A 26,220-nucleotide genomic window follows, 5' to 3' on the forward strand; every position below is an offset into this window, starting at 1 on the left:
GAACGGCCAGGTATCTGGGTCCCTGCCACCATGTAGGAGACCACGCTGGAGTTCTGGACCAGCCATGTGGGGAGCAAACCAGCGGATGAAGATGTCTCTGTTTCTCTCTCCCTTCCTTAGTCTTTCCCTCTCTGTGCCTTTCAACTAAAACTAACTAACCAACCAACTAACTAACTGGGATTACTTCAACATCTCTTTTTGGAGGATGCAATTCAACCCCTAACAGGCCTCATTACCTGTGCCTATAACATAAAGTTTCAGACTACATGTAGTAAGTCTTTAACACTTTTCCAGGTTACATATTCCTTTGAAAAACCAAACTAGAGACCTCTGACTCATAGACATTCACATCTGCACAGTATTTTGCAAAAGTAAGCAAGGAACGGCAGCACTGAAAGACAGCTCTCTCAGTCTCCCTCAAGTGAAACATCTCAGCTGCGAATGGAGCTCCAAAGGAACACATCCAGTGTCCTAGACAGTGATGCCCGTTAGGACTTTTTGAATTAATGAACTTGGCACTACTGATGAGAACTGAGCATCACAGTCTGGATGGCCCACCAGAGCATCATGAATCGGAATCCACTGGCATGGAACGGAAACTTGACACCAATGTGCTTGGAGAGTGAGGCTGGCAGATCACTCAGCGTCCTCCTAGCTCTGGACAGGGCCTACACTGCCCTCCCATGTGCTCTGCCAACTCTCCTCCTCAAGATCTATACCTCTCCATCACTGTCACTCCCATCACTGTCATCCGACGTACCATGATGGCTGGCGAACAGTAGGAACTCAGTAAATACTGGTTGAGTGGCATACTCTTGGAATAAATGGTTGAATAACAGTTGCTTTTTTGGTCACTCTTCTGCATTTGCTACTTCATGTCTTTCTAAATATCTGCTATCATGATTCTCGGTGAAGTGTCCATGGAGAACCACCTAAAACTCCTCTGTCCTCTTGTTAATGACACTTTTTATAATTACGGCTCTCTCATGCCCTGCCTCTACCCCCGGTGAATCTGCTTTCTCCTAAGCCTACTCCTGGCTGTGTTTAGCTCCTCATACACCCTAAGCCACTGTCTCAAAATACACTCAACCCATCTTTCCTAAGTTCTGCCTCATTCATTTGGCAGTGGAACTAACTTGAAGCCTGAAGCACGATCCACCTCCTTCGCATCTCACGCAGATGCCGAGTGCAGACAGGAGAAACCGTGGCCTTGAGGTCGGTGCTTCTGCTCACGCTCATCCCTGTAGTCTTTGACACTCAGGCACATCGTGGTTCTTGCTCAGCCAGGTACATCCCATCTTTAGGTCACTCCTGCCAAACCCAGCACTCTGCTCTGCCTCACATACAGCAGATACCCTTGCTTTCTCCTTAGACGTAGAATTCCTCCACTTTCTGTCTTCACCTATAAACTGCTCTGCCCCTGATAGCAACCTGGTGCCTCTTTCCCAGATCAGCACTAGTTTTTCATTCTTGGTCTGCAGCCAGTCTCCCGCCAAACTCCTGACCCTGACCTTTGTTCCACTATCACCTTACTCAAAAATTATCTGTGTGGAGGTTTGCTATGCAGTAGGTCCTGTTCTAAATGCTGGGATGTCGTAGGGAAACCAAAACAGACACAACACTGTCTCTCACTGGGGAAGGGAGAGTGGGGACAGATGGGTATGAAGAATAGACGACAGGGGCCAGTGCTGTGGCGTAGTGGACTAAGCCTCCGCCTGCAGCGCCGGCATCCCATATGGCTTTTGGTTCGTGTCTGGCTGTTCCTCTTCTGATGCAGCTCTCTGCTAACAGCCTGGGAATGCAGTGGAAGATGGCCCAAGTGCCTGGACCCCTGCACCCAAGTGGGAAACCCAGAAGAAGCTCCTGGTTCCTGGCTGTTATGGCATTTGGGGAGTGAATCAGCAGATGAAAGAACTCTCTCTGTAGCTCTACCTCTCAAATAAATCAATAAAATATTTAAAAAGATGAAAAACAAATAAGAACATCAATATAATCAAGATAATTTTTCTTTTCATAGATCTCATCCATGGAATAGGAAGGGAAAACTTGCGATGAATCTTTTTTTTTTAAAAAAAAAAAGATTCGTTTTATTCATCTGAAAGGCAAAGTTACAGAGAGAGAGGGAGGGAGAGAGAGAGAGAGAAGAGTTCCATTGTCTGGTTCACTCCTCATATGACCACAATGGCCAGGGCTGGGCCAGGTTGAAGCCAGGAGCCAGGAGCTTCCTCCAGGTCTCCCACATGGGTGCAGAGACCCAAGCGCTCAGGGGTCTTCGCTGTCCTATCAGGCACATTAGCAGGGACTTGAACTGGGGCTCAAACGGAATGCTGGTGTTGCAGGTGGCGGCTTATTCTGCTACGCCACAATGCCAGCCCCCTAGTGATGAATGGTGAGGGAGGGCCTTGGACTGGTTCCAGAAGCGAATCTCCCCGTGAGTTCTCCCTGCCTCTGACTGCCCTGGTCTCGTTCCAGAGACAGCCAACCGAGCTTCTCTGCCCTGAATTGCCCCCAGCTGCAACTTCCGCCTTCTCTACTTCACTGGCCTTCTTCAAACACTGCTTTGTATGTGCCATCTCCATATCTTTTTCTATCTAGTTATCTTTTTAGTTGAAAAAAAAGTTGTTTTTATGTATACATAAAAAAAAGACAGAAAAACCAGAAAGCTGAAGAAAAGGCCACTGTATTTCTTAATTGCCTGTCAACCCACCCTAACCCCGTTTCTGCTCTTTCACTCCACCAGGCCCGCTCTGGAAAAGTTGGCCAATGACTGTCCCCTTTTCAGGGCCAAACCTGAGCAAGCCTTTCCTGCCTGACATTCCCGTGTCTCTTCTCCCTCTTTGCCCTCAGACATCACAGCTCTCTGAGGCTACGCCAGGAACTCCGCCTGGGTCTCCCGAGTACTTGAGTCATCACGCACGTCTCGCAGGCAGATTAGCAGGAAGCTGGATCAGAAGCGCGGAGTAGCTGGGGCATGAATCGGCATTCTAATACGAGATGTGAGTGTCCCAAGTGGCAGCTTTACTGGCTGCCACATAAACCAGCCCTTCTCCTTCAGTGCCTTTTAAATGCTGACATTAAACACCAGATTCTACCTCTGTCCATGTTCTCTCTCTGTATTGTACCCACTTTAGGGAGGGTGAAATATACTTATTACCATCCTAATGGGATGCACTTTGAGAGAGAAATAGGGTTTTAGCTAACATCTATCTGATGATCATTTACAAAATTAAATCTGTAGCCTCAATCCTTTATTTGCTAGATTTTCAGGTTATGATTTTTCACAAGTACCTAAATTCAGCATGGTCAAAACTCAAGCACTTACACTTCTTCCGTTTCTTGCTTAAGTTGTAAATATTACCCACTCAAGCTTCCAAGATAGGAAATGTGAGGATTTCTCATTCTCTCGCCTACCAGACTTAATCACTGTCATGCTGACTTTGGCTCTGAATATTTCTCTGACCCACTGTTCCTCCCCTTGACAACTGTCATAACTTCTTATCTGGTTTTCTTACCCTAGTCTTGTCTCCGTCAAGTTCATTTTCCTCGCAAAGTGATCACACTTCTGCTGTGAATCCTTTAATGGCTCCCCATTGCTCACAGGACTTTTATCATGATCCCTTCTATTTGCTTCTTCAGTTTCATAACCTGCATTCTCTCTCTCCCTCGTATTCTAAGGACACAAGCTAACTCATAGATAGAAACTGACACCTGTATTTGCCTGGAGGAGGCTACCTCATACTTTCAGGCCTTTGTCCACGGTGTTTCTCTGGTGGGACACGGAATGCCCTGGTCTGGTGTGCCCACATGAACTGTTTTTCTCTGCTCTTTCATGCTGGCCCAGCAGGACTCAGTGTCTCACCCTGAGTTTTCATACTATCTGTGCCTGCCTCAACCACAGGGTCCTTAGTGCGAATTATGGCAGAGTTCCTTGGTAGCTGGTAAGCCTCCTGAAGACAGGTACCTGCCCCTAGTACACTCAACACATATTAACACAATTTTTCGGAAATCTCATCCACTACATTTTTCTACAGGTGCCCACATATTTTATAAGTCATCAGTGAAAAGATTTAAAATGTACAAGGGCTTCAGCCACCAAAAATGTGCCATGTTTTATAAAATTAAGAGTATCTCTTAGCATAGGAGACAGGATGATTAAGCCAAATATATAGGGGTGATGCATAAAGTTATGACAAGAGGAAATTTAATTGTTTAACGTAGAAAATCAGAACATATTTCAAAAGCTATTTGATTTTGAAAGCTTTGTGAAAATATAATAAAAAAGCACTTTTTCTAAAAGAGGTTTCACATTCCTCTTGTTTCTTATTATTTACATTTTTAAAAATAACTTATAACCTTAAAAAGGAGATTAGTATTGAATATTCTAAGATTCAGTATCCATCAAACCTACTCAAACATCCTTTTTTACTTTCCAGATGTTTCCTCTGATAATTTCCATGATCTTCCATGATTAGCTCTGGCTCAGAAAGATGGAACTTATACTTTGTCTGTCAAAATCTTAACTATTTGACCTTCAAGGCATGAATAAAAACCTACAATTTTTGGATAAAATGTAGTACCCCTGTCACTTATTTATTCTAAATCATATTGGGGGAATTTAAAAAGTCTAATCTAAAATTGTAAAGAATATTCGTGTTACCAGAGGCATAGCGAGAGCATCTGGCACAACTGGTACTCAGTGAACAAATAAGGAGACTCACAGAGCAGCTTCACAATGACGATTCCGAATGACTCCACACACTATACGTTCTTCTGACAAAGTCCTGCTCCTTGGGACCGTTTGCTTCCCCTTAATTCAATCATATCACTTCGTGTAATCTTTCCCTAATTATAATTTGGCTTTTAAATCTTGTTTTGTGAACTGTGATTATTTCTCTGGGAAGGAAAGTAACTTGAGGTATTTTGAAATTTAAAACATGCTTTGATATTTTCTTCAATCTGAGGATTATCAGACCATTCAAAAGGGATAGGCACTGGCTCACTGGGTATTGCAAACACCAGAAGGTAGATCTAAGGAGATAAAAGCACATCTACCATTAGGTGTTGTATTGAAAAGTACATTTTTCTAAAACATGACCAGGAAGAAGTTAAATACATTTAAATGTTTTTTTTTTTTTTAATTGGCAAGGTCTCAATCCTATAAACACAGATACAATCTCCTGAATACTCCTTACCTGTCAGAAGGTGGAGCTCTAAACATATCTGAGATACTGGCTTTTATAAATGCATTTCACAAGTATGTGTAATGAGGAGATTAAGGCAGGAGTAAAGTCTTTAGAAAAATGATTCTGAAGAATATTCCAATTCTCTCAGGATAATATCACCCGCATCTCCCAATATGTCCGTGGTTAACCAACAAAATGATGCTTAGTATATTCCTTTGAAATTTCAATATAATACCTACCATAAAAATTTAGGTATATGCAAATCAGATATTCTAAAATATCAAGTATACATAAAAGGTAAAACATTGTAAAATATCAGGACTACTATCTGAATGTAGGGCAAGGTCAGTAACACTTACAAGCATCTCGGATGTAGAGTAACATGGCTATGAAGATGTAATCGACTAAACTCAGGCTGAGACCATCTGCAAACAAGGCATCCCAGACCACCAGAAGATCCTGCAGGGGGAACTCTCGCCCAAACAACAGCCGTACCCACCGTCTGGAGAGAAACAAAACATTCAAACGGTACTTTTGAGGGTAATATGCAGTAATCATTTTCTAACTTAACTGTGGAAAAAAATTATAATTTATTAACTGAGTACAGTGAGCAAATATTATATACCAGAAATATAATATAGTAACATTTGTTTTGAGAAAATATTATATATCAAAATATAATACAGTGAAATCTAAATTTTAAGCTTTCAGGTGAATTTTATAATTCTATAACTAGGCCACAGTATTGAATTTACATGTATAAAATACAAGTACTATGGCTATTCTTGAAAACAGGAGAAATATTTCCTATTTAACTGAAATCACAAATCCTCAAAAGGTAATGAGAATATGAATGCATAATGGTTTGACAGTTGCCTCATATGTAAGATTATGAGTTAAAAATTTCCAAAATTTCATGATCTTTTCTGATTGCTATTATTGTTACCTAATCTTTTGTAAATGTTTATATTGCAAATTATAATCAAACTAATCAAACTAAGAAAACTGTATATTTATATTTTTCTTCTATCTAAAATATTAATTTAAAAACAAAATGTAGAAAATAATCAGTACTCCTGTGGCTGTATTTTTTTGGTCAAATGTAGACAGTTATTTTAAGTGGAACATAGAGTAGTACTTGATCTTTTAGTTTTAGAAGAGATCTACCTAGTCAACGAGGCTATCTGTGTAGGGGTGCTTTTCACAGTCACTCCTTCGGCCAAGAAAATGAATATGCCACAGACAGACATGAGCAGCTAATAAGAATACTAAGCAACATCTGTATATAATTGTATAGCATGAATAGAGACACTTTGGACTTTGAAAAATGCTAACCAAACTATTTTTTCACCTAATTCTTATCAGAAAATAAAAATAATTCAGTTTGATATATTTTATCCATTTACTTCTAATTTTATGTTACATGGTTATAAATTTCTTACACAAGCACGTCTATTTTCTGGAACTTATTTTATGTGATTCTGGCATATAGCAAAGAATAATTCAAAATTTTAAGTATCATTAAATGTTCAAAATAGAAGAAATTCTTTAAACATTAGTTAAGAGATATTACTCTTTTGTGAAGTTTGAAGTCAAGTATAACCATCTGTGGGGTTAAAGTGAGGCAAAAAAATTTTTCAAATACATTCCTGAGGGAGTATCATATTTAAGGAGGAATCAAACTGTGACAAGATCATGTATACTCACCCGCATACGGATCACAGTTTATCAGGGACCATGTGATTGATACTTAATGTTCTTTTATTCAGGTTGTCAAATGAATCAACAGAATAGTCAGATATTTTCAAGTATATAAATTACTCAATTTTTCAGGAAAAAAAATGTACATGCATAGGAAACATTTACCTCCTAAAATGTTATAACACCTTTCACAATTTTTATCTGGAGTTTTAATCCATGGCTGAAATGAACTGGGACTTACACAAAACACATTTTTTTGGGGGGGGGGGGGTGGTCTAATATGCCCGTGATGTGGTTGAGGGAAAAAATTACTTTCTCACACTCTTGTACTTCTTTCAAATCATAAATGTTTTTGTTCTTATCATTGTAAGAACAAAAAAAATTGCTACATTTAATAGACTGCTCTTCTTAATTACAAATAATGAATGGATCTGGAAGGGAGTATCAGGAGAACTAGGGACAGATAAAGTGAAAAAGGACACAGATTATAGCACGTGAGGCACGTGTTCAGAGGTGTTTAACTGACACAAGTCTCTGGATTTTTACATGATTAAAATGCTTAGAATGTGGTTACTCATAGTCACTCAACTGACACAACTGAAAAAAGTTCATCAATGAATAGAGCGGATGAAGGGAGTATCACGATGACACACATCACTATCTTTCTCCTTATGTTACAGCTCAGATGTCTGCCATTTTCTTATGGGCAATCACATCTTTGGTTTCATCATAAATAATGCTTCAAGAGCAAAAAAAGAAATAATTTATATATAATACATATTACATATATTGTATGTATTTATATTATTTCTACAACAAAATGCTGTTATTGCTCAACCTTCCATTGCAACATTCCTACTGATTAAAGCTGTGGGAGCTTAGATCCTGAAATGACCAGGCAGATAAATATGCAGTAATTTCCACTGCAGCACTGTCAGGAGGCGTGCAAACACCTAGGAATCTACACTGAATAAAATGTATTTTTTTGTTTTATGTATCAAATTGTTCACATATTTAATAACTGTAAAACTATACAGAATGTAAGTTCTCAGTACTTTCATATATTCTATTTAAAATGTAATCTATCTTACGCTACATTAGGAATGTTTACTCTGTGTCATTCTTGAAGTTTTACTCTGCCAAATACACTGGCAAATAATTCCAGGGCAATGACCAAATTCTGTACACGAGGAGGAAGGGGACACCTGGGACGTTCTTTGTAAAGGTCTTGTTAAACTCACACTAAAGCTGCCTACTATGCTACTGAGAAGCAAAGTCACAGCTAGTTGAAAACACTATAGGTATTGATCTTGCTAATCTTGGTGTAAAAATAATTTAAGATGTGCAAAAAAAAAAAAACCACAAAACTCAGAAACATGTAAGAAAAAATTTATTAGATGTCTTGCATGTTACTTTTATGTAAGACTGTTAATAAGTTGTACATGCAAGGATATGAAAGTAAAATTGTTTTGTTTATTTTATATGTGGCTACAGGAAAATTAAGGCCAAATTCTCAAAATATTTAAGAACCTTACAACTAATACAATGCCTTGAGACCAATAATGGCCTTATTATAATTTAATCACTTTTATCTCAATTGGATTTAGTTCATACATATATTCACAACACAAAAAATTTTCTGTGTTATTTTGAGCTTTCTTCATTGAGTATGAAAGTCAAGGAAAAATTCAACTCTGGATGAAATGAGTTACTAATAGGAATTATTTTAGTAAGCTTTTGCATTCTTAGAAAGGAAAACTTACTCTAAGAAATGAGGTCTTATAAAGAAGTCAGACGTACAATTAACATGCTTTTATTGCAGTCAAAAATATTTAGTGAGAGTTTAAAGTTACACTTAAGGGTAGCATTAAACCTTTCTTTTTCCCCTTAAAGATAGCTTCAGTTTAATTGCATGATACTATTAATCTTGCTTTATGTATGTTACACCTGCAGACTGCAATGCTCATAACCGTACACATTTTATCACTTGTGATAATGCAATAATTCATATTTTACCAGGCCTACTTAGTAATTAAAATCTGCACAAACAAAAAAGACTGAGCCATTAAATTTAATAATAAACCACTCGAAGATGGGATAGCTTCTATGTCTGCACTTATGCCATTATTCTCAATTTTCAATTTTTGTGTGAGTAAGCCGCTACTCCCAGAGAGAGGATCAGAAGTATCGATGGCATCACAGCTTGGGCAATGACCTGGGCACACCTGCGGAAACCCATTTCTACCAACATACCAGTCAGCTCAGGAAAATGACCAATTTGATTGAGGTTTAAGTGAAAACAGCCTTAATCCAACACTGCCGTTCTGGATCATATATGAAGAAAGAAAAGGAAATCCTAGATTTTCATTTCTCTTTTCTTTTCTTTTGGAATAGCTACCTCACAACAGGTAATATGAAAAGCTATATTCGGGTTAACTTAAACATTGCAAAGGCATCTCAAGCAGCCTGCCATCAAAACATAGCCCTGGGTGAGCGCTGTACAGCACAAAAGAACAATGCTGCATTTTTGTTCACTGATATGTGTTTTGCTCCCTGTTTACTTGTACTTTCCAAAACAAACAACTAATTTTTAAATAACCCCTTCCTGGAATTACATAAACAAAGAGTCCAAGTTCTGCATTAGTACTAGAGAAAACCAAAAGCAAGTCGAGAACGTCGATCTCTACGGTTCGTCACCTTTTTGACTGAGTTCTTCTTAGATTGGTTTCTATGTAATCAGTTCCTCTGAAATTAATATTCTGAGTTTTCTTCTATATCAACTCTCTGAAAACAGTCTTAAAATTAGAACCAAATATTAAAGTTATTATAATTAGAGTCACAAAGCATTCTCATCTTTAATTCTATCTTCTCTAGATAGGAAATTCACAAAAAGATGGAAGCCAAAATAAATAATTTTGTTCCAACATAACACTGCTAATTCTCCCAGAGCTCTGCAGAATGCTTTACTGGAAGATGCTTAACCTGTTTAAGAAAGTTTTAATTTAGTCAACTCTCTCAATTAGTTCCTCCTGAATATCTGAGATCTGCCACATGACTTATAGAAAAATTTGAATGCTTCAAGCCCATCAAACTCTGCTTCAAAAACAGAAAGAAAGACTCTTCAAACTAGTTATGCTGTTTAAAGAATTCAAATTTACTTTCAAAGTGTTCCTTATAACCCATGGGTAAAAGGAAGTTAAATCTGGCTTTCTGGGACACATGTGAACCCTAATTTAACCCCCATATCATACACTTGAACTGTTAAAAGCATATTTTTTACTTTGGGGAAAATTCTCCGTTCTTCCAGCGGGCAGCACATAGTCCTTTTAAGGAGATTTCTTATTCCAAAAATAAGTCCTAATAATTATTACCCATTCCTACTATAATTTATTCTTCTTGGCAAGTGCTTGAAGCAGTTTTGTCAGAATAAATGTAATATTCCCTTTGCAAACAAAAGTAGAGCCTTGTGTATCTATGTTTTTTCAGAGATATGAGGCTCATGAAAATATTTTGCATAGAAGATGACCATACTGTTTCTGAGGCTGCATAATCCTTCAACATTCTCTCTCTCCTTCTCTCTCCCTCCTCTCTCTCTTTTCCTCTCTCTCTCCCTCTCCTTTCCCCTCTCCCTCTTCCTCTCAGACATAGGGCAGCTATTTGAACTACAAGTATGGTGTTCAAGGTCTGAGTAATTTTAACATGTATGATTTACCATTAAATTCACAAAGTCAATGGAAGATGGTGAATTCACATTAGGAATTTAGGACCAGCAGGCACTCTTGCTAAGAATCCTCTTGTCCCTTCCCACTAAGGCACACTGGAGGCTTAGTCCTGACTGTGGGGATAAAAGCTACTGAACAGTCACCTCTTTACCCTGCCATATATCTGGGCTCCACCATGACTGAGCTACTGGTGGCTATCTCTTTAACAAAATTATTTAGAAGCCACTACTGCTCATATTTACAGAAAGAATTAACATGTAGTTGGTGGTCATATTGAAAGTGCTAATTTTAGGCTCTGTGTACAGTGGTTTTTATTCACACTACTGACAATTTTGACTTTAGAAAATCTGTAAATAGGGGCTGGTGCTGTGGTATAACAGGTTCAGTCACTGCTTGCAATGAAGGAATGTTACATGGTCCCTGGTTCAAGTTCCAGCTGCTCCACTTCCAACCCAGCTCCCTGCTAATATACCTGGGAAAGCAGTGGAAGATGGCCCAAGTCCTTGGGCCCCTGCATCCACATGGGAGACACAGATGAAGCTCCTGGCTCCAATAAATAACTCTTTTTTTTTTTTTTTAAAGATTTGTTTTATTTATTTAAAGGAAGAGTTACAGAGAAGAGATGGGGTGGGAGGAGAGAGGGAGAGAGAGAGAGAGAGAGAATCTTTCATCTGTTGGTTCCCTCCCCAAATGACCACAGCAGAGGCTAGGCCAGGCTGAAGCCAACAGCCCAGAGTTTCTTCTGGTCTCCCACATGGGTGCAGGAGCCCAAGTGCTTGAGTCATCTTCTGCTGCTTTCCCATTCACATTAGCAGAGAGCTGGACCAGAAATGGAGCAGCTGGGACCAGAACTGGTGCCCATATGAAATGCCTACATTGTACGCGGTGGCTTAACCTGCTATGCCATAATGTTAGCTGCTAGATATTTTAGTTGTGGAAACAAAAAGCTGACTAAAACAATGATCAAATAAATTTTTCTAAAAGAGCATATTAAGAATTGCTAAGACAATCAGGGAAATGTACATCAAAACCACAATGAGGTTTCACCTCACCCCAGTTAGAATGGCTCAAATACAGAAATCTACCAACAACAGATGCTGGCGAGGATGTGGGGAAAAAGGGACACTAACCCACTGTTGGTGGGAATGCAAACTGGTAAAGCCGCTATGGAAGTCAGTCTGGAGATTCCTCAGAAACCTGAATATAGCATACAACCCAGCCATCCCACTCCTTGGAATTTACCCAAAGGAAATTAAATTGGCAAACAAAAAGCTGTCTGTACCTTAATATTTATTGCAGCTCAATTCACAATAGCTAAGACCTGGAATCAACCCAAATGAACATCAACAGTAGACTGGATAAAGAAATTATGGGACATGTACTCTATAGAATACTATACAGCAGTCAAAAACAATGAAATCTGGTCATTTGCAACAAAATGGAGAAATATGAAAAACATCATGCTGAGTGAAACAAGCCAATCCTAAAGGGACAAATATCATATGTTCTCCCTGATTGGTGACAACTAACCAAGCACCAAAAAGGAAACCTGTTGAAGTGAAAGGGACACCATGAGAAACAGTGACTTGATCAGCCTTTGTCCTGACAGTCGATGAACAACTCAATACTTTATCCCTTTAGTATTTTTTTGTTCTACTTAATACTATCGGTTGAACTCTTTAATTAACACACAATTATTCTTAGGTGTTTAAATTTAACTGAAAAGTGATCCCTGTTCAATATGAGTGGGAATAAGAGAGGGAGGAGATGTACAGTTTGGGACATGCTCAATCGGACTTGCCCCAAATGGTAGAAGTTAGAAACATGCCAGGGGATTCCAATTCAATCCCATCAAGGTGGCATGTACCAATGCCATCTCACTAGTCCAAGTGATCAGTTTCAGTTCATAATGATAGGATTAAGTGTCAAAGGGATTACAAAAACAAGACTAGTGTCTGCTAATACTAACTGACAGAATTAAGGAGAGAAGGATCCAACATGGGAAGTGAGATACACAGCAGACTCATAGAATGGCAGATGTCTTAAACAGCACTCTGGCCTCAGAATCAGCCCTTAAGGCATTCAGATCTGGCTGAAGAACCGATGAGAGTATTTCAGACATGGAAAGCCAAGACACTCTGGCAAAACAAAACAAAACAAAACAAAACAAAACAAAACAAAACAACAAAAAACAAAACCCAAAATGAAAGATCTCTGCGAGTGAGATCCCAGTGGAAAGAATGGTTCATCAAAGAAGGAGGTACCTTTCTCTGAAGGGAGGAGAGAACTTCCACTTTGACTATGACCTTGTCTAAATAAGATTGGAGTTGGCGAACTCAAAAGGCCTCCATAGCCTTGGCAACTCATGACAAGAGCTAAGGGTGATTACTGACGCCATAAACAAGAGTGTAAATTGTTAAATCAACAACAGGAGTCACCGTGCATGTACTCCTCATGTAGGATCTCTGTCCTTAATGTGTTGTCCAATGTGAATTAATGCCATAACTAGTACTCAAACAGTATTTTACACTTTGTGTTTCTGTGTGGGTGCAAACTGTTGAAATATTGACTTAGTATATACTAAATTGATCTTCTGTATAGAAAGATAATTGAAAATGAATCTTGATGCGAATGGGATGGGAGAGGGAGCGGGAGATGGGAGGGGTGTGGGTGGGAGGGTGGTTATGGGGGGGAACGCCACTGTAATTCAAAAGTTGTACTTTGGAAATTTATATTTACTAAATAAAAGTTTAAAAAAAGAATTGCTAAGAAATAATTGGTCCTGTCTTCCTTAATCTGAAACTCATTAAGCAGAAGAATAAAGTGTAACTTTTTTTTAAATGTCCATAGATGGTCTCAAATTCAAATGGGACCTTATCTCCAGCGAATATTACTTCTCAGCATTCGCTGCATAAATCCCTGAACACATCCACTTGCATCGCTGGGAGAACTGGATGAGTCTGAACGCTAATCTGGAACAGCAGGATGCATTTGGGGGTGAAGGCAAGATCACAGTCATTCTGTTTTCAGAAGCAGTCAGATTCAGCTCCAAATAGCTGTTGGACACAGAATTCTTGCTACTCAAAGGTGGGTGGCCACAGGCCAGCAGGAAGCGTCAGATGAAGCCCATTCCTACCGGGCAGCAGGAACACCCGATCCCCTTTGATACTCTCGTCCATAGCTATACATCCCCACTGGGGTTGCTTTTCACTGGCCCTCCCTTCTTTCCTCTTCCACTGGGGGCGCTGCCCATGTCTGGCTGCTCAGAGACTTGCCACTGCTTCAGCTGGTTGGTGCTAGGAAGTCTGACACTGGTTAGTGTCACTGTTCTTCCAGCACTTGTCCAGAGATAAAGGCACTGAGAAGATCTCATCTAAAGGGTTATGTACTGACATGTGTTTGGGTTTCTTCCCAAACAAGTTCCTTGGGACGTCTGGTGTGGGGAGTAGCATCTGGGGTTCATTGATCTTGGGCTCGCATCCTGGATCTCACAGGTCTCCTAGCTGCTCATCAAGCCGCTCCCTGGGCCTCTATCACAAGGTCTCCAACTCTTCGTAGGCCTTTTCCCTTCTGTTTTACAACTCTGGCTCCGTGTGTGCCCAGACGAAGACTGCTCCTTTGCTGAGGTCTGTAGTTTACCAGTATCTTGCTCCTCAAAATGCAATCCTAGGACCAGCACCTCCACCAGGAAGCTTGTTGGACATGCAGACTTTCAGATGCTCTGCCTGGGCAAGGTGACAGATGGTTCCTGCCCATATTTTGGCTCCAGCTATCAGAGGTCCTGAAATCCACCATGCATTCATGGAGAGTGTTATTCCATAAAGAGAGAAAAGGCTTAAATTAATAGACGGCTCTCCTCTAATACAGAGAGTGGTCTCAAACTTCAGCTGCCCAGACTTGCCTGGAGGGCTTGTTAGAACACAGCCTGCCAGAACCCATCTCCAGAGTTTTTCTGAAATAGGAGCTTTAGTTGGAGCCTGATTGATGGTGCTTATATTCTGAATTAGTTCCCCGAGATAGTCATACTGCTGTGTGGGAAACGCACTAAGAAAACCACCATACAGGAAGTTCTGTTTTTTCTCGAAATCTTCTCAGCCCATATGGAGACCTTCAAAAGGTTCATGGAACCTTTTGCACATCAGATTTTAATTCCAGTTTTCCATGAGCTTTCTGCAGTACCCTCATACTTCTGGGTTTGTATGCTCAAGTAAACTTACTCAGTCATTATGCCAGTGACCAACACACATTTAATGACTGGGCCAGACAGCACGGGGAGCCCAGTGTCCCTTAGCATTCTATTTCATTAACTGCCATCTAGTTTCCTTTCTAGGAAAACATGGCTATAAAAACATGGGCCAAAAAAATTAAAATATAGACTTGGGAGTAAGGCAGGCCTCCCAAAGGTTAGGAGAGGCTGGGCCACTATTTTTTTTTTAAACTCTCAGTATAAGCTAAATGTTAAAACAAGGCCACAAAAATTATGACATATTTTAATGCTAACACATAGGTATTTTTTAAACATAAATATCCTATGGTAGGTATACATATTTATAAAGTATAAAAATACATCCATTTAGACATATAACTATTATATATCACATATAATATTATACTTATCATGTAAGTATATGGGTATGTACTAAGGTACTTCAAATTGTTAAAGGAAAAATTGAGGTTGAAAATATAAATTGTATTGATCAATGCAAACTCCATGAAATTTAGGACATTTTTGTAACTGATAATACCCGCTATTCAGTCCACTCCTGAAGACTTGAGGATCCTAAGAATTTAACCATGTGAATGCAGTACTTTTTAAGTTATTAGTTGGAGAAAAATGAGTTCCTTTGAAAGTTTTTTTTTTTCCAAGAGTAGAAAATAAAGTCAGAAGGAGTCAAACTAGGACTGTAAGGTGGATGCAAAATGATTTCTTATTGCAACTCTTGCAAAAGTGTCTGTATCTGAGAGGAATGAGCAGAAGTATCGTCATGGTAGGGAAGGACTCCAGGTGAAGTTTTCCCAGGTGTTTTTCTGCCACAGCTTTGGCTGACTAACTCGAATCTCTCCTTTTTCTAAGAGCACTGCTTTCATTCTTTAGCCCTTCAGAAAGTCAATGAACAAAACGCCTTATGCATACAAAAAAAAAAAAAAAAATCCCTGCTGCCATGAGCATTGTTCTTGACCTATGTTGAATGGATGGATCACTTCTGCCTCCTCATAGCCATTGTTTTGGTTGTGCTTTGTCTTCAGGATTGTACTGGAAAAGTCATGTTTTATCTCTTATTACAATTCTCTCAAGAAATGCTTCAGGATCTGGATCGCACGTGTTTAAAATGTCTATTGATAGCTTTGCTCTTGTCTACAGGTGATCTGGGCACAACAGTTTTGAAACCAATTGAGTAGAACATTTGCTCACTTTTTCAGTTAGAATTGTATAAGCTGAGTTAATTGAGATGTCTATGGCATTGGTTGTTGTTTCTGCTGTTAACTGTCCATCTTCTTCAATTGGAGCATGAACAAGATTCATTTATTTTTTCACAAAGTGATATCGATTGCCTGCTATTGAGGGCTTCACCTTCAACATTGCTCATCTTTTCTTAAGATGAGTTATCCATTTGTAAAATGCTGATTTTGTCATTCCTCCATCCATAAATTTAATGTTTGCTCTTGCTTCAATTTTAGCAGAATTCATGTTACTGATAGGAGCTTTTGTCAAACTGATTTTATTCTTCTTAGTGCCTCAAACTAGAACCTGTTTTGGTAACATTATAACAAGTTAGTACAAATTTATTTTGGAATGAAAAAACTGAAGCCCATGCATTTTTCCATAATATGCATTTCCATGAGCTCTCTGGAGACTGTTTGCATATCTGAAGGTATAGTGAACACACTAAATTTGAGGTCCTTCGTGTTTAACCCTAGTAACATTTCTGGGATTCATGCAACTGGCTCTAATAAGGTGAGAGGACTGGGACATGGCAGGGAATGGCTGAGTAGCTAAGTGCCAAGAGATACAAGTAGCACCCTTGAGAAGTAACAAGTACATACAATGGGCAGATAATATTATCAATACACCAGTACCCAAAGGGCATTTGTCCATTGCCTGGGTAGAAGAACTATGATGTTGGGAGACTGGCTGAAGATGACCATTCTGGTTTTTATGTGAACCATTCTCCACCTAAGATGTCACATTATTAACTCATTTAGATGAACCTGTCACTACAATAAAACACACATTTACAATATTCTTCCAGTAGAAACAAAGAGCTAACCTATCAATGATGTCTCTCCAAATGATGTCCTGATGGAAGAGAGATTTCAGGATAAAGGAGTTTTCCTGGGATTCTCAATTCTCAATGAACAGTGGAAATAAATGAAGACTGTCCCAGTGACACAGTAGCTTTATATTCAGAGTCTGCTAAGCAAGTGAGTCAGCGTGTGCTTGGCAGAGAACCCCTGGCAGCCAGGGCAGGGAGACGGCTTTGCAGTGAAAAGGACAGGCCTCAGGTCTGGTTGACTGGAGGCTAAAGACCCGGCAACTGGCTAACAAGAAGTGGAGTGTCATACATGATGGATGTCAGGAATGTATCTGGCTTTCTCTGGTTTGTGCCTTTTTGGAAGCAGGGGATGTGTAAAAACAGAGAAGTCAGCAGCAATTAGTTAGGTCCTGACTGTTCTGGGCTGATTTTGATATGGCCGTTGTGATCAGACTGCCTGGTCAGGTGCTGCGAAGGCTGTGGGTCAGTAGGGTCAGTAGGGTGAGTAGGGTCAGTGTCCTACTGTCACACCTGGTCTTCTCCATCAGTCTTCCAGCAGAGATCCCTGTCTTCTCAGCCTATGCCTGCACCCAGCAGGGACTAGCTACAGTCACAGAAACTCACAAAACTATTTTGCCCAATAATCCTAAAATCCAAATGGAAACAAATTTGAGAGAGAATGGAGTTCCATTGTCCTTCTTAAAGAATTTCATGAAAAGTATAAAACAGTGAAACTTATTTTCAACTCTCTATAGTAATAGAAATGAGCTATGGACCTCTTTGAGTGTTTAATCAAGTTAATCAAAACTTTCACTCCAAAATTACACACACACCTGTACCATACCCACTCACACAAACCATTCTAGCAGTGTAGCTAATCCAAGATCTTGAAACTGAGAAGGCAAAGTCTATACCACTGTTGATGTTATTTTGGATATTTGTATTACCATGGAAAGTTATATTTGATAATAGGAATATCTTGTGCATACTGCAAAGTATTTCCATGCATTTTAAAAGAATAGCATACTTTCCCTTTTGAAGGGTCCCTGAATTAAGTCTCTGCTAGTGAGAAGCTAATTGGTTGTGCTCAGCTGGCTGAACAGCCTGCAAATCAGCATCACATTGGGAAAATGTCCACGATTATGAAGCACATATCTTTACTGAGCTGGGGGTGAAAAGGCTGTGCTGGGCTAAGATAAATATTCACTGACTCAGCCCTGCTCAGACTATAACTATGACACCTATGAAAAACAGGGAGAATCTTCATTCAACACATATTTCCCAAACTTTGTTGACTGTGTGGTGGGTATGAAGATGTTTTTAAAAAATGGAAAATATGTATTATGAAAAAAATTACACAGAGTTCATTTTTTTTGCACCAAAATAAGTTAAACTTATATTTTAATTCCATTTTCCATGAACTTTTTTTCTCCTAGGCTATAGACTGGATACTATGCTGACGATTCTAAATCATTAACATGGAAATTATCCAAAGTAAAATTTCAATTCAATAATAATCCTATTAAGCCGGCTTCCCACAGTCACTCTACATTTTTCTGTGCCCCCTCCCCAAGAACCAGGGTTTGTTAAGGGAATGCAAACTAATGGCAACATTAGCAAAATATAATTAGGGAGGTAAAAACAATTTAAAACATTACTAAATACATTTCAAAGCCAAGTATTAATGGTTTTTGGATTATCTACCATTGGGGATTACATATGCCCTAGTTTCTATCCATTAATGCAGACAACCAAAAGCTGACTGTATCTGCACGCAGCCCAGGTGATTTACAAGGGGGCAAGGGAAGACAGGGAAGAGCAAAAGGAAACTTTGAAGACGTCATTGCAATAGGGCAAGGGGCAGTCAACTCCACCACACTCCTTACCTTGAGTCTACTCATTTAGTGAGAATCTTAGAAGTGGAAGCTAAATGGAAATGAAAGTTAAAGAAGGGCTGCCTGTTCTATTTTATCTCTAGTTAACAAAGATTAGTAACCACAAAACTTTATAATAAACTGTGCACATGTGTGTGTGTGTATAGGTGTATACACATACCTATTTTAAAAATGACAGACGGGCCAGTGTGGTTGGCATAGTGGGTTAAGTTACCACCTGCAATGCCAGAATCCCATACATGCACTGGTTTGAATCCCAGCTGCTCCATTTCTGCTCCAGCTCCCCAGTGCACCTGGGAAGCCAGTGAAGGATGGCCAAATGCATGGGCCCCAGCACTCACTAGGGAGACCAGGAAGAAGTTCCTGGCTTCTGGTTCCTAGCTATGACCTGGCCCAGCCCCAGGTATTGCAGCCATTTGGGGAGTGAATAAGTGGATGGAAGACCCCTGTCACACCCTCTCTCTATAACAGCCTTTCAAATAAATTTTATATATATATATATATATATATATATATATATATATATATATATATATATAAAGACAGAGGCCGGTACTGTGGCATAGCAGGTAAAGCTGCCGCCTGCAGTGCCAGCATCCCGTACGGGTGCTGGTTCCAGTCCCAGCTGCTCTACTTCCAATCCAGCTCTCTGCTATGGCCTGGGAAAGAGAGGCCTTGGGCCCCTGCACCTGTGTGGGAGACCCGGAAGAAGCTCCAGCCATTGCGGCCAATTGGGGAGTGAAGAAGTGGATAGAAGACCTCTCTCTCTCTTTCTGCCTTTCCTTCTCTCTCTGTGTAACTCTGACTTTCAAGTAAATAAATAAATCTTTAAAAAAAATAGACACTAACCAAGAAAAATATGTTTTCTTAGGTAAAGAAGATTATAACTCAATATTTTAAAATAATATACACAATTTCCAATAACAGTGGCAAATATTATGCATTTATATAACTTTCTGATTTCTATAAGAACTCCCATATTTAATCTTCAAATAAGCCTCAACCTTTTTTTTTTTTAAATATTTATTTATTTATTTGAAAGTCAGAGTTGCAGAGAGAGGAGAGACAGGAAGACAAGATACTCCATCCACTGGTTCACTCCCCAAATGGCCTCAATGACAGGGCTGGGCTAGATGGAAGCCAGGAGCCAGGTGCTTCTTCTGGATCTCCCACACAGGGTGGGGCAGCTGCCCAAGGACGTAGGCCATCTTCCCCTGCTTTCCCAGGACCTTAGTAGACTTGAACTGGCATCCACATGGGATGCTGGTGCTGCAGATGGAGCTTTAACCTGCAGTGCCACCGTGCCAGCCCCTCAACCTTCTAGAGATGCTATTTTTCTGAATGGTCCGCGTTAGGACCACCTGGGGGAGAAACTGATGTTTCAGAGATACAAAGGCGATGCCCTGCTCACCCCGCCCCCCCACTTCATAACTCCTGACCAAATAAGCGAGGTAGGCACACAAGTTTCACTGAAGCAGCAGCAAAAACACATGGCAAGGCCTGAGGTTCCTTTCATCCAAAAGCAGCCTACGGATTACCCTAAGATACCGCAACCCTAGCCTGGCATTCCTTCCCAGTCCTCTTCAATTCCGATTCAGACATGTATTTACAAAATACATCCACGGTAGAATGGAAGGTCACAGGAGTCAGAGTGCATGATCTGCTACTGCTCTGTCATCTGTGTGCTAACCGAATTTTTCTGAGTAGAAGAGACGAACAGGGCTTTCTAAAGGCCTTGTTTGGATGAATCTCAATCTGCTAGTTCATGAGGACCTGTGACAAGACAGTGGTAATTACAGTTACAGGACCCTGTAAGATTTACAGTGCATCTTTTCAGGAAACTCATTAAAGAAATATACAGAACTAAGAACTTACAAAGAAAAATTAATTGCCACTTATGGTCAGCTGATTTTAGAGAGACGTATGAGCTTTAGAATAGTATATCCGGTTAACAGAAGGAACAGAAACCCAGTGAAGTTTAGTTTACTAAGAGCATCGTGGTATATGATATGTTCATAAATTAACCTGCTCGTAAACCAGCTCAAATACAAAGCAGCAGAAACATCACGTCAAATACTTAAAACTTATTTTCATCAACATACTTATTCTTTCCATATTTGCTACCAGGTACTTTGGTTGAGCCCTGGTGCTGTGTTGCTCCAAACCTAAGACTTCAAAGTCCAAAGCACTGTTCTCTGACCATCTTTCTCACTTCTGTAAATCTTTATTTCCCTGTGAATTAAGATAAAAACTAAGAGGGGTTATTATTTTGTAATTTAGAGCATATATATTTTTTTGCAGGTAGGGAAACATAATTTTAAAGTACACAGGACATAAGAAGAAGCAACTTTTCTTTCCATTCCAGATCCCTTCCTTGCCAAGAAATCCACTTTCCCAAAAGTGATCATGTTCTTTCACAGCATACAGACATTTTATGTATTCACGCACCTTTTAAAAACATAACGGGGTGGGGGAGGGCTGTGGGGGAGGGCTGTGCGTTTTGGTGCAGTGGGTTAAGCTGCTGCTTGGCATCACATATCAAAGGGCCAGTTTAAGTCCCTGCATGCTCTGCTTCTGATCGACTCCCTGCTAATGCACCTGTACTTAGCACAAGAACTTAGGTACCTGCCACCCAAATGGAAGATCCAGATGGAGTTCCTGGCTCCTGGCTTCAGCCTGGCCCAGGCATGGCCATTTGGAGAATGGAAGCCTGAATCAGGATCTGGAGCATGGTACCGAACCCAGGCACTCCAATGTTGGATGTGTGCAACTTAATTGGCTTTTAGGCCAAACACCAGCGCTCCGTGTATTTTAAAATTTAACACAGTTGGGGCTGGTGCTGTAGTATAGTGGGTGGGGCCTCCACCTGCAGTGCCAGCATCCTGTATGGGCGTTGGTTCAAGTCCTGCCTGCTCCACTTCTGATCCAGCTTCCTGCTGGTGTGCCTGGGAAAGCAATGGGGAGGATGGCCCAAGTCCTTGGGCACCTGCACCCAAGTGGGAGACCCAGGGAGGCTCCTGGCTTCTGATCAGCCCAGCTCTGGACACTAAGGCCATATGGGGAATAAACCAGCAGATGGAAGGTATCTCTCTCTCTCTGCTTCTCTGTAACTCTGCCTTTCAAATAAATAAATGATAAACAAACATTTAATATAATTGTTTAAGTGGGTATCATTCCAAATCAACATATATAGAGATGCACGATTTAACAAATCCTTTCATTTTGGGCACACTTAGAGGCTTTCCTTTGCTATCACACATTGAGATTACATTGATTATCATTGGGCTTTTAAGTATACCTTGGAAAGAAGTAACTTGCTTACTTCAGGTTACTTAATACTTTAGTAGCTTGATTTAAGACAAATACTGTTCTTTGCAAAGAACAATATTGAGTCATGTAACAGAAAAGGAGATTGGGGAACACTTAATGCAGGAATCTTCAAAGTATGGTTTCCAGCCCAGTGGTATCACATCACTTGCAATGGACTGCACTCACCCCTTACCTTCCAAATCAGAAACTCGGAGTGAGGCCTAGCAATTTGTACTTTAGCAATATCTCTGGGTGATTCTGTTGGGAGCTCAAGTTTGAGAGTCACTATTTTAAGAGTACATAAAAGGATGTAGTCTGACACGCAAGCTGCCAGAAATCAAGGAAGTTTTAGTAATTCCTAATTTTTTCTGTTTTTGACCTCTTCTCCTGGAAAGAAATTTTATTATAACGTCAAATTTATCAACCTTTTCTTTCATGGTTTTATAGGTTTGTGAATTCCCCATCTTATATTCTTATATAAAAGTGATAATGTATCACTCATCTGTCAGGAATTTATTTGCTACAAAGTTCAGATATAGTCCCATGATTTACTAAGTGGCTAGTTAGTTCTCAAAACTGTATATTGAACAATCCATTATTTTCCCAATGTATGTCTGTTAATTATGTAACAAATGCAAAATTGTTATAATTATAGTATCTTTCTAACATATTTAATAGTGTGAGGTCAATGATGCTTACTCTAGAACATTTCTGGTATACTTGAATATGTGTTTTAAATTATTTTTATAATTTTTTAAATTTATAAATGCATATATTATTATGTTATAAAATCTATTTAAAAACTATATTTTTTCCAAAGAAAAAGCTTGTTATTAGTTGTCATTTACATTCTTATTAATTCATAACTGCATTTAGTTTTAACTCTTTTTTTCCTTATTTTAGTGCTATTCTCATTACCTGAGATGAATATTTTTTTTTTATTTTTTTTTATTTTTTGACAGGCAGAGTGGACAGTGAGAGAGAGAGACAGAGAGAAAGGTCTTCCTTTGCCGTTGGTTCACCCTCCAATGGCCGCCGCGGCCGGCACACCGCGCTGATCCGATGGCAGGAGCCAGGAGCCAGGTGCTTTTCCTGGTCTCCCATGGGGTGCAGGGCCCAAGGACTTGGGCCATCCTCCACTGCACTCCCTGGCCACAGCAGAGAGCTGGCCTGGAAGAGGGGCAACCGGGACAGAATCCGGCGCCCCAACCGGGACTAGAACCCGGTGTGCCGGCGCCGCTAGGCGGAGGATTAGCCTAGTGAGCCGCGGCGCCGGCGAGATGAATATTTAATTCACATATTTTTACTCCTCTCTGCTGAGTAACTCACAAATAGAAGGCAAAGAATTTTGAAAAAACCCAATTAGTTCTAATTAATATATTTTATCATATTTTTAAAGAAATTTTGTAATTTTGGTCTTGATTTCTTATAGTTCAAGAGTAGAGTTTTAATCTTCTCTGTGATGGGTTTTTCTTTGGGTTGCCCTGTTTTTGTTATGAATTTTTATGTTTTCTTGTCAAAGAATGCAACTCTGTAACTCGTACCATTTCTATTACATGGATTTTACTAAAGTTTTTTTTTTTTTGGTATGGCTACTTTTAAAATAAATATTATATGAATACATCAATTTCATTCTCTGATTATAGTACAGATAGCTTGATATATATCAATTAGATGTAATTCATGAAATTAAATATAAATTAGGCTCTCTACATCCTTATTTTATAGTGAATCTGCCTGATTTAGAAAAGGTATGAGTCACTTACCACTATTATATTTCTCTGTATATTTCCCGTAGCAGTTATGTTACAAATTTTACTTTTCTTTCTTTCTTTCTTTTTTTTTTTTTTTTGTAGAACAGGAAAGGGGGTGGTGGTAACATGATTAAAGAAAGATATTCATTGTGAATTGTAAACTTTTTACTATAAATTGTTCCATTTATCTCATTCAGTGCCATTTGTTTCAAATTCATGTTGTCTCATATGAATATCATTACGCATGTCTTCATTTCCATTCGCTTTTCCTGGCATGCCGGCACAAATTGTTTTATTTTCCTCCCCCACCCCAACCCAATTATTCAGTTTCTTTTGCTTTAGGTATAATTTTTTTTATAACAGTACATGGCTGGCTTTGATTTTTTATAAGAGATTTGCCTTCACCCTTGGATCACGATGGGATAACTGTTCCTGCATATGGTAACAATATAAACAGCTAGAAGACTGAGAAAATATATGAGACATGGAGATATTAGAAGATAGGCAGCACAGCATAGTGGGAGAAAAAAAAAAAAAACAGAGGAACCCTTTCCTGGCTTTCTCCTTTGAAGCACTTTTGAGAACGAGGAAACAGGGAGAAGAATGCATTGGTCTTGCTTGGTTGAAAGACAAACTGGAGGGGGAGGTATGCAGGACATATTACCCTTCAAGGAAGGAGCTACACAGGGAACCATTCCAGAAATTTGTACAGGGGGATCTCTGTTTATGCTGACTTCTATGTGAAGAATATGAGAGGTCTTCAAAAAGTTCATGGAGATGTGAATTATGCAAAAAATATCCAATGAATTTCAAAGTTATTTTGTACTGTATGAACATCTTTTAAAAATGTATTATTCTTGGCCGGCGCCGCGGCTCACTAGGCTAATCCTCTGCCTGCGGCGCCGGCACACCGGGGTTCTAGTCCCTGTCGGGGCGCTGGATTCTGTCCCGGTTGCCCCTCTTCCAGGCCAGCTCTCTGCTGTGGCCAGGGAGTGCAGTGGAGGATGGCCCAGGTGCTTGGGCCCTGCACCCCATGGGAGACCAGGAGAAGTACCTGGCTCCTGCCTTCGGATCAGCTCAGTGCGCTGGCTGCAGCGTGCTGGCCGCGGCGGCCATTGAAGGGTGAACCAACGGCAAAGAAAGACCTTTCTCTCTGTCTCTCTCTCTCACTGTCCACTCTGCCTGTCAAAAAAAAAAATGTATTATTCTTTTTATTTAAGAGGTAGAAAGAGGGAGGCGAGAGAGGGAGAGAGAGAAAAAATGTCTATCCATTGGTTCACTCCTTGAAAGCCTACAATGGCTGGGACTCCACTATGTCTCTCACGTGGGTGGTAAAGAACCAATTACTTGAGTCATCAGCTGCTGCCTCCCAAGATGCACATCCGCAGGAAGCTGGAGTCAGGAGTTGAAGCCGGATAGCAAACCTAAGCACTCTGTTACGGGATATAGACTTCCTAACCTGTGTCTAACCCCCACAGCCCAGATGTCTGTCCTAAGCTTATCTTTTATTTCCATTTTAAACATGAATTCTTTGAAGTTCCCTTATAAACCTCTAGGAGGCCAAGCAAAGAAAAATTATCATAAAAGGAGCTATTGTCCAGTAGAAAAAAAAAATTCCAAGGGTTTTCAATGCCGGGAGATGTTTGTGCTTTGACCAGTCATATAAAATTCAACAGAAAACCCCAAAGCACCAAGACTTAGTAGTAAGGATGAATTGACTCTTGGGTAGAGAATAAATTTGGATTGTAGTTTTGAAATATCTAAAATCAAGTATCAAAAAGATCAATATGGGGTGGGTATGGTGGTGTGCTGGGTTAATCCACTGCCTGAGATGCGTGCATCCCCTATATAGTGCCCAGATTTGAGTACCGTCTCCGCTTCCAATCCAGCTTCATGCTAGTGCACACTCTGGGAGACAGCAGATGATGGGTCAAGTGCCTAGTTCCTTCCACCAATGTGGGAGAGCAGGATGGGGTTGCAGACTCCTGGCTTAGGCCTGGTCTAGCCTTAGTTGTTGCAAGTATATGGAGAGTAAAACAGAGGATAGAAGGAAGACGGCTCTCTCTTTCTATCTCTCTCACTTTGCCTTTCAGACAAATTAAAAAAGAAAGCTTAAAAAATCAAGATGATACCAGGATAATTTAACAGGCTATCAAGAGTAAATTCAATACTATTTTTTGTAAAAGAGGAAGTCAACAACCATAACATTCAAAATTTGTAGTATTCAATAAACAAATACAAATCATGTGAGCAAAGAGGAAAATGTGACCCACAATTAGACATTTCAGAAAGGAATAATACCAATTTCTCACAAACTCTTGCTGAAAACATGAGATGCAGAAAACCCTAACATGAGTCCAGAATTACTAAGAGCCCCAAACCTAACAAAGACACTAAAAGAA

At 39.8% G+C, this 26,220-nt stretch overlaps 1 protein-coding gene across 18 annotated transcripts in view; it reads right to left on the reverse strand.

The window, feature by feature from the left end:
- TBC1D5 (TBC1 domain family member 5) overlaps positions 1–26,220 on the reverse strand; it is a 605,221-nt gene that overhangs the window by 143,278 nt on the left and 435,723 nt on the right. For all 18 annotated transcript variants that reach the window (XM_089332288.1, XM_070072843.2, XM_017346738.4 and 15 more), the window contains one exon: positions 5,543–5,685. In XM_089332288.1, the coding sequence (XP_089188414.1) occupies positions 5,543–5,685 (143 nt within the window). The remainder of the gene's footprint in view (positions 1–5,542; positions 5,686–26,220) is intronic.

This window comes from Oryctolagus cuniculus, chromosome 4 (genome assembly GCF_051225735.1).
Source record: "Oryctolagus cuniculus isolate XC-2025 breed Fujian yellow rabbit chromosome 4, ASM5122573v1, whole genome shotgun sequence".
Taxonomy (NCBI): Eukaryota; Metazoa; Chordata; class Mammalia; order Lagomorpha; family Leporidae; genus Oryctolagus; species Oryctolagus cuniculus.